At 38.2% G+C, this 10,000-nt stretch overlaps 1 protein-coding gene across 1 annotated transcript; it reads left to right on the top strand.

Moving 5' to 3' along the window:
- The first annotated feature begins 6,554 nt into the window (after positions 1–6,554).
- LOC137655494 (uncharacterized) lies at positions 6,555–9,979 on the top strand. The gene is made up of 3 exons (XM_068389392.1): positions 6,555–7,727; positions 8,181–9,055; positions 9,832–9,979. The coding sequence occupies exons 1-3, from the start codon at positions 6,618–6,620 to the stop codon at positions 9,977–9,979; spliced, it is 2,133 nt and encodes a 710-aa protein (XP_068245493.1). The 5' UTR covers positions 6,555–6,617.
- Positions 9,980–10,000: the final 21 nt, after the last annotated feature.

Consider the following 10,000-nt stretch of genomic DNA (forward strand, 5'->3'; position numbering starts at 1 on the left):
TAATTTCTCAGTCTCTTTACTGTGTTTAAAGGTTTAAAGATAACTCATGAATGGCAGAGGCAAGGGACAGTGACATTGCCTTAGCAATCAGGACAATGCCCTAGAGACTGACCATATATTATATGATCAGCGCCCAAGCCTCCTCCCCACCCAAGCTAGGACCAGGGAGGGCCAGGCAGTGGCTACTGATGACTCAGCAGATAGACCTATAGGCTCCTCCAAACCCCCCAACCTTAGCTCACAAGGATAGTAAGGTTGCAGACACTAATGGCACTAACGAGTCTGAGCGGGACTCGAACCCCCGACTGGGAAACACCAGGCAGAGACGTTACCAATCAGGCCACAACTTCGCTTTAAGGATAAAATTCAACCGGCTTATGTTTGTTCATTTACTTGATTGACGCCTTTAAACTCTGAAGGAAAAAGAAGAATTTGATTTTGTGTCGTAAGAGTGTTGCTCTTGCTTCTACAAGAGAGCTAATTACTAATAGTTTTTATTAATTATTAATAATTCTTTTTATTGATCAGGATTAGTTTTCAAGTCTCTCTCTCTCTCTCTGAAGATGCACCTTCCTAGCTAGCAGGACAATGACCTAGTGACTGACCATATGATCAGCGCCCACGTCCCCTCTCCACCCAAGCTAGGGCCAGAAAGGGCCAGGCCATGGTTGCCAATGAGTCGGCAGGTAGAACTATAGGCTCCCCCAAAACCCCAATCCCTAGCTCATAAGGATGGTGAGGTTACAGACACTATAAGAAACTATCGAGTTTAAGCGGGACTCGATCTCCCATCCCACAGAACGTTAGGTAGGGACGTTTCCACTAGGCCAGCATAGCCCTTTGATTTGAATTGACTTACCACCTTCTTCTTTGTCTGTTTAAAATTAACATATATAGAATTTCACGCATCAGAAGTTAGTTTCAGTATTACATTAATAGAGGAAATATAGTAGAACAGTAATACCGTATTAGAGCAATATATACATTGATATAGTAATACAGTAAGACACCTATATATATATATATATATATATATATATATATATATATATATATATATAAATAAATATATATATATATACATATATATATGTATATATATATATATATATATATAAATTATATATATATATATATATATATATATATATATATATATATATATATATAAATTTATATAGTTTCACTTTTTTTTTAATGAATACGCACTTCTTTTCTCTAAGCACTGACTTATGAAAATTGTAATTTCTTTGATAAAACCTCTTCAAGACTCACTAAGAGTCAACACAAAACTTGATACTTTACATTGGTTGTGGTGGCTGATTTGGTAACGTTCCTGACTGGTGAACGCCAGACTAGGGTTCGAGTCCCGCTCAAACTAGTTAGTTCCTCTGGTCGCTGCAACCTCACCATATTTGTGAGCTAAGGATGGGGTTGTTTGGGGGAGCCTATAGGTCTATCTGCTGAGTCATCAGCAGCCATTGCCTGGCCCTCCTTATCCTTAGCTTGGGTGGAAAGGTGGCTTGGGCGCTGATCATATGTCTATATGGTCAGTCTCTAGGGTATTGTCCTGCTCGATAGGGCAATGTCACTGTCCCTTGCCTCTGCCACTCACGAGTGACCTTTAAACCTTTAAAACCCTTAAACTGAGCTTCAGTCTCTTCCTATTTGCGAAATATCCTCCGTGCTCAAATGTCTGTCTGTGTCTGTGTGTCTGTCTGTCTGTCTTTTTGTCTGTCTGTCTGTCCTGATGAAAATCACTCTTCCTTTCTCTTAGCTCTGAGCCTCAGTCTCTTCCTATTTGCGAAATATCCCCCGTGCTCAAATGTCTGTGTGTCTGTGTGTGTATCTGTCTGTCTGTCTGCCTGTATGTCTGTCTGTCAGTCTCTTTGTCTGTCTATCTGTTCTGATGAAAATTACTCTTCCTTTCTCTTAGCTCTGAGCCTCAGTCTCTTCCTCTTTGTGATATATCCCCCGTGCTCAAATGTCTGTGTCTGTGTGTCTGTGTGCCTGCATGTCTGTCTGTCTGTCTCTCTGTCCGTGTGTCTGTCCACGGGACTGTGAGGTTTATTGCTGATGCCGCTGATTCGTCGCTGCCATAATTGGATCAAGTGTGGATGATATGATCACACACCTCTCATGTCACACCTTGCTGATTCTATCAGCTGTCCTACCAAGAAGAAATTGAATCAATTGGCCGAGATTTTTCTCTCTGACAATTTCTTTTTTTTATGGAAAAAAGATATTAATAAAAAAACTAACTAGAAGACATACTTTATGATCCAATAGTCCTACCAAGAAGAAATTGAATCAATTGGCGGAGATTTTTCTCTCTGACAATTTTTTTGTATGGAAAAAAGATATTAATAAAAAACTAAATAGAAGACATACTTTATGATCCTTGGTCTTACCAAAAGAAATTGAACACTAAATAGAAAACATATTTCATAATCCATTGTCCTACCAAGAAGAAATTGAATCAATTGGCGGAGATTTTTCTGTCTCTTTGTCTTACCAAAAGAAATTGGATTTAATTGGCTGAGGTTTTTCTGTCTGACAATTTTTTCTCTGGAAAAAGACACATGAATTAAAAACTAACTAGAAAAAATACTTTATGATCTATTGTTTTTCCAAAAGAAATTGAATCAATTGGCGGATATTTTTCTATCTGGCATTTTTTTTTGTCTGGAAAATTACACATGAATTAAAAAAACTAACTAGAAAAAAATATTTTAAAATCCATTGCCTTACAAAAAAAGAAAATATTTGAATCAATTGGCTGAGATTTTTCTATCTAATAATTTTTTTTCTCTGGAAAAAAAGACATGAATAAAAAACTAATTAGAAAAAATTCTTTATGATCCAATAGTCCTTTTACACATTTTCTTCTAATTCTTAGGCCTATCCTTCGAAATGTGAAATACTTAAAGGTCTAAAGTTCACCCATGACTGACAGAGGCAAGGGACAGTGACATTGCCCTATCAAGCAGGACAATTCCCTAGAGACATATACATATAATCAGCGTCCAACCCCCTTTCCATCCAAGCTAGGACCAAAGAGGGCCAGGCAATGGGTGCTGTTGACTCAGCAGATAGACCTATAGTTTCCCCTAAAACCCCATCCTTAGCTCACAAGGATGGTGAGGTTGCAGCGACCAAAGGAACTGACGAGTTTGAGCCGCCCATCCTTAGCTCACAAGGAGGGTGAGGTTGCAGCGACCAAAGGAACTGACGAGTTTGAGCCGCCCATCCTTAGCTCACAAGGATGGTGAGGTTGCAGCGACTAAAGGAAATGACGAGTTTGAGCCGTAAATAGCACATATATACTGTGATATTGTAAACTGGTTATCAAATTTGAATATATTTCGTCTGATTGTTACCTAGTGTACAGTGCATAAGGCAGGACGTATTTATTGGAGAACAAAGAATATGTTTCAACCAATCATGTTTTCACCATCTCATAATCTTATCTGTCAATTCAACTGTTTTTTTCAAGTCAGATACTATGGAATATGCTTTTCAGTCTGTCAGTCTCTCCCTGTCTTTCAAATTGGACTGCATCTTTTTTCACTTAAAAAAAAATACAATTGATTAGATGTACGGTAAATATAATATCGTTTTCGAGAACGATTAAAAGATTTTATTATAGAACCCAATGTGATAGATTTATTGTTGGAAACAATGAAATGGATAATCCCAGCTGAAGAAGGAAAAGTAATAGAGTTCAGGAGGAAAGTCGAAAGAGCCAGAAAAGAGGACGAAACTGTTTGAACTTGAGTCAGGTTTTATACCAGTCCTATTTCTACGCCTTTATAATCTTAGCTGTAAGTCCAACTGTCGATTCAACTGTTTTTTCAAGTCAGATATTATGCAATATGTTTGTTATTCTGTCATTTTCTCCCTGTCTCTCAATGATTGTGGTGTATTTCATAGTGCCCTGAGTCCAACTGTTGATTCAACTGTTTTTTCAAGTTAGATACTATGAATATGTTTGTCAGTCTATCATTTTCTCCCTGTCTCTCAATGATTGTGGTATATTTCATAGTGCCCACTCTATCATCATCACAGAGACGTATTGCTCCGCCATTCAATATTCAGTTATGCAATATATTATGCGCTGCTCTGTTCCATGTCCGGCAATGCGACATTGCAATTGCAATGCAGTTTTCTCCTTTCTCACCAAAACCTCCAAAGACGATTATCTTTTCGATCTGGGAAACAATATTTTCTTGGTCAAAGGTATGATGTTTAGGTTACTGTTTCTCGTCATTGTTATTATGGGAAGCACATTTTTGTTTCAATATTACACGCCTTGTACTAGCAATTCATAAACTGTATATGTATGTATGTATGTATATATATATATATATATATATATATATATATATATATACATATATATATAAATAAATATATATACATATATAGATATATATATGTATATATACATTTATATATATACATATGTAGCACTGTATGTTCTCCGCCAAGTGTCTTTTATCTTTCACAGCACTAGTTACCAATAACAACAGTTAACGAGACAGCAAATGAGGACGAACGGCCAAATAGATCTGCATGAACGGAACTGCCTTCACGGACCTGTTAACCGGAGGAACTACCCATTCACTGTTTAATATATACTATCTTTAGAAATGTAAATTAGATGACAGACCTGAAATTTGCCGGACTTTTGAGTAGGCTCATTCTATAGCTACTGTACAACGTAGGCTTACATATACGCTGAGCATACTCTGTAACATAACTGGGTTGAAGGTTTTGTCTACGTATACAATAAAATGAAAGAAGAATTGTTGCTGTGAGTTGCATATTCCTTTGGATTGCTATATTTGGTAGCAGAGCGTTCACCACGGCAACCTTCAACCCAGTGGGTTACCAGCACGTTCCTAGGAATATTTACTACTGGACTGGAGTGCAATTGCAAGGTAAGACATTTGTTGGAGTTATGTACAGTGCCAGTGGGAATAAAGTGGGGCAAGGCAGTGTAAGTGATGAAAGTGACGTTTGTGACTATATTATGGGAACAGAGACAGGCGCAAGTGATGATGAAAGGATGGAACGTGGTAGTGATCAAGATTTGTTAGCAGAAATACGTGGTGTGGTTAGGGATAAGGATCTTGTTAATGAAGAAGTGAGTATCGTAGTGAGGAATGACAATTATGGAGGGGGTTGCAATAATTTAGATTTAGGAGCAGGTACTTTTGTTGATAAAAGTGGTGATAATGATGAAAAGCATTGGGTAAAGGACGTGGAAAAATTGTGGTCGGAAGTCTTAAATATTCAGAAAGTGGTGGATTTTAACCACTGCGAAAACGTGAATGCTTTTAGCAGAGTAGGGGAGTTAGTAAATGCATTAAAAGAGAACCAGAAAAGTTTGGTGAATGAAATTAAGAAAACCAATTTAAGGGTTAAAAAGGTTGGAGATAGTATAGAAGATTTCACTGTGGAAAACCAGAAGCCATTTTTTAAAAGGGATGTTGCTAAGGAGCTGGGTCGTCTTTTAGCAAATAATAACAAAGAATGGGAAGATAGGTTGGATAGAATGAATCGTTGGTGGCAAAACAAATTCGCCTTGATAGAAGATGAGTTGGATAGGGTGTGTAGGAGAGGGACCTGTAATTACGCATGTAATAATGCTCGTTCAATAGTAAAAAAACCTCCACAGCTCGAGAAAATGAGTGGGAGGAACAGTGGTAGGAAAGAAATCAAGAGATGGTTTGAACAGGCAAAATTATGTACCAATCAGCTTAACCTAGCAGGCACTGATGCCGTAGACTATGTTAAAGTTAGTTTGATAGAGCCTGCTAGCACAAGAATACGCCATGCTAAGCCGAAAACGTTGGAGGAAATGGAGACTAAGCTACTAGAAGCGTATGCAGATGATAAAGATGATCTAGAGAGAAGGAAAGAACTGTGATGTGCACAACAGGGAATACAAGAAGGTGTTTGGGAGTATTTAGACAGAATAATTGACTTGGAAGAAGAAGTCGAGGGCAAAGCAGTCTGCTCTAAAGAGAGGGAAATCAGGAAATGTATGATTTTTGAAAAAGGTTTGAGGGACAGGAAAATTGCCTGTGATCTAAAGGATAAGATTGAAAACGGAGTCATAGACCAATTAGAAGATGCTGGTAGATTTGTGCAAGATAGAATTAAGGTTATGAAAGAATTTGGTAATGTTTCTGACATCCATTTGAATAGCAGGGGGAGAGATGATAAAGTAATTAAGTGTTGGACCTGTGGGGATCAGGGTCATGTATCATACCAGTGCAAAAATGGAGGGTTTGCTAGAAACAATATAGTGCAGGATCAGGGGGAAGGACACCAGTATAAGGGAAGGCTAGGTAAAAACAGAACGCAAAATAAACATGTTTTGGAAAATCAGTTTACGGGTACTTGTTAGTTTGTGGGGAAGATGGTCATCCATTTTATAAGTGTAATCTATACTCTAGTAAGAACAGAGGGTTAAGTAATGCAAGAAGAGACAAGGTTGTGAGGGAGATGTCATTGCAGGCCGGGGATAATGCCCAGGAAAACTTGTGAGGCCGGGCGTTAACTTGAACGTCCGGCCAAGTGAATGTTTAAATAAGAGAGGAGACACTATGAAACTGACACTCAGCATAGAGGGAAAGAAAGCTGTGGGACTTATGGATTCTGGGGCAAACTGTAGTTTGTTGTCGGAAAATTGGTATTTGGGGAATCTAAAACCAAAAGGGGTGACATTGTATAATACTAGTGACTACATATGTGACCTGAGTGGTAATGAAATTAATATAATAGGTCATGTCGTTGTTGATGTGGAAGTAAGTGGAATGGAACAGAACAGCTGTGTTTTCTATGTCAAGAGAGCTGAGAAAGGAAGGAAGGGTCTTGGCAAGAACACTGACCAAGAGTGCCTTGTGGGCATGAATGTTTTGTCTTTGCTGTTCGAAAAATGGGGAGTCACCAAAAACGTTAACGTGATGGCATCAGAGAAAGAGGGATTAAAAGCTGAATATGGTCCAGTTTTGGATTGCTGTATGAGACTAGTTGGTCAAACTATGCAGGTTTGGCAAAGGGAGGATTTAGGATATGCTAGTTGCTTAAGACAACAGAATAGAAATGTTCCGTCAGGTAGCAGGAAACTAATTAAGGTATACATTGATAGCCTAAAGGAAGTGCCAAAGGAGTATGTAGTTTTAGAGAAAATAGCAGACGAGAGTAAAAATATGTTGCCTCCGGGTGTTCAGGTCTTGCCCAGTTTTTCTATATGTGAATGGGGTGTTGGATATGTCTGTGTGGCTAATTGGTCTAAAGATAATGTTAGCATTGAAGCAGGCAGTATATTGGCCACGGTGCAACTTGGCATCAGGGAGTTTATGGAGGATGATGATAATGAGAATACTGAAAAACTATCAGAGATAGAACTTCAAAACCACAGACGGAAGTTGGGAGTCAATGTTGATGAAAGTAACTTAAGTAAATCGAATTTGTTAAGACTTGATAAGATACTCTACAAATATAAGGACTGTTTTGAGCTAAATGATTCGGACCTAGGTTTGATAAAGGGATGGGAACATTCCATTAAATTGTCCTGTGGGAAACCTATCAAATTACCGTATAGAAGAATAGCACCCACGTTAATCCCTGAGGCCAAACAGTTGCTTGATGACTTAAAGAAACGGGGTGTAATTGAAGAAAGTGCAAGTCCTTATGCAGCACCTATAGTCCTTGTGAGGAAGAAGGGGGGAGGCCTAAGGTTGTGCATTGATTATAGGAAATTGAATGAAAAAACTTTTAAGGATGCATTTCCTCTTCCTAGAGTAGCGGAGTGTCTGGATTCATTGGAAGGGGCCAAATACTTTTCGACTTTTGATCTTGCGCAGGGCTATCATCAAGTTTTGTTAAGGAAAGAAGATAGAGAGAAAACTGCATTTTCTGTACCATGGGGACACTTTCAGTATCGCAGGTGTCCAATGGGTCTGACAAACAGCCCAGCAACCTTTCAACGATGCATGGAGAATATTTTGGGGGATATGTTTTTTTAATTTCTAGTCATTTATTTGGATGACATGATATTATTTTCGAAGACCATTGACGACCACTTATTAAGATTGGAGGCATTGCTAGAGCGCATAAAGTCTTATGGGATGAAATTAAAGCCAAAGAAATGTCATTTTTTGCAGACATGTGTAAGTTACCTAGGATTTAGCATTAGTAATCAAGGAATAGGACCTGATCTAAGTAAGATTGAAGCAGTGAAGAACTGGAAGAGGCCAGAAACTATAAAGGAAGTGCGAGCTTTCCTGGGATTTGCAACATTTTATAGAAGATTTATCAAAAATTTTGCCATAATTACCAAGCCACTCATTGAGTTATTGAAAGGAGAAAAGAAGAAATCCAGTCAAAGTATTAAGGATAAATGGACAGAAGATGCGGAAATGGCCTTCCAGACATTGATAGAAAAATTGATAGCTGCCCCAGTACTGAAAGGGATAGAGTTTGGGAAAGCGTGTACGTCAGAAATAGACGCTAGTTACGATGGACTTGGTGCTGTTTTGTCCCAATATAAGGAGGATAAGCTGCATCCTGTAGCTTATGCATGTAGGTCACTGAAACCACACGAAAGAAACATGAAGAACTATAGTTCGAGGAAACTAGAATTGTGTGCTTTGAAGTGGGCTGTTACTGAAAAATTTAAAAATTATCTTATTGGCACAAAGTGCATAGTGTATACTGACAATGCCCCTTTGAGCGATCTCAGCACAGCAAAACTTGATCACACAGAACAAAAATGGGTGGCAGATTTGTCGGTATTTGACATTGAACTTAAATTCAGACCAGGAAAACAAAATATTAAAGCCGACATTCTCTCACGCAAGCCTAGAGAGATGGTGATGAATGAAGACGAAGAAGTATGGGTAGCTCCTCATGAGGACACAAATTTTGTTTGTGCCATAAGTAGACATCAGATTTTAGAGTGGGAGGACGTTGTTAATAAACAGAAAGCTTGTCCAGTTTTAAAGATTATAAGGAAATGGCTAGAAGGAGAAAATATTGAGTTAGAAAACATTAATTTTAAACCTGAATTAGTTACGTGGAAAAGGGATAAAGAAAGTCTTGTGATAAGAAATGATATTCTTTATAAGACTCATGTGGATCAATTAGATAACATAATTTATAGATTAGCCGTTCCTGTTCTTTTAAGAAGTAAGTGTTTAGTCGAAACTCATGATAAACTAGGACATCAGGGTATTGATAGAACTTATAAATTACTGAACTCTAGGGTTTATTGGCCCAACATGAGGGGATTTGTAACGGATTTCATTAGAAATTGTGATACTTGTTTAAGGGCAAAAGATGAAATTCCATATAGAAATACCATTCCTGTTCATGTGGAAACTTCTCAGCCCATGGAAATTGTGGCGATAGATTTTTGTTCCGTGGAAAGATCAACCTCTGGAAAGGAGCATATTTTAGTTTTAAGTGACCTGTTTAGCAAATACGTATGGGCATATCCAACAAAGGATCAGAAAGCGACAACAGTGGCTAAAATATTGGTCGAAGAGCTCTTTTATAAATATGGAATTCCTCAGCAGCTTCATACTGACCAAGGGAGAAATTTCGAAAGCGCTCTAATTAAGGAAATCTGTAAGAGGTTCAATGTAAAGAAATCACGCACTTCTCCATATCACCCTGAAGGAAATGGTCAAGTGGAAAGAATGAATAGAACTCTGTACGGTCTACTTAGAAGTTTGGAGGAGAAGAGGAACAAATGGCCATTGTATTTGCAGAGTTTAGTATTTGCGTATAATATAACACCTCACTCTGTGACAGAGTTTTCGCCGTATTTCTTGTTATTCGGGAGGGAACCTTGTATTTCAATCGAGAGCTGGGGGTATCTGGAAGACATTTACAAATTTCAAGACGGAGACTGGTTACGTCAGCAATGCAAAATGCAAAAAGAAGTTTGGGATTTGGTTAGAAGGAACACACAAAAGAACTG

This window comes from Palaemon carinicauda, chromosome 16 (assembly GCF_036898095.1).
Source record: "Palaemon carinicauda isolate YSFRI2023 chromosome 16, ASM3689809v2, whole genome shotgun sequence".
Taxonomy (NCBI): Eukaryota; Metazoa; Arthropoda; class Malacostraca; order Decapoda; family Palaemonidae; genus Palaemon; species Palaemon carinicauda.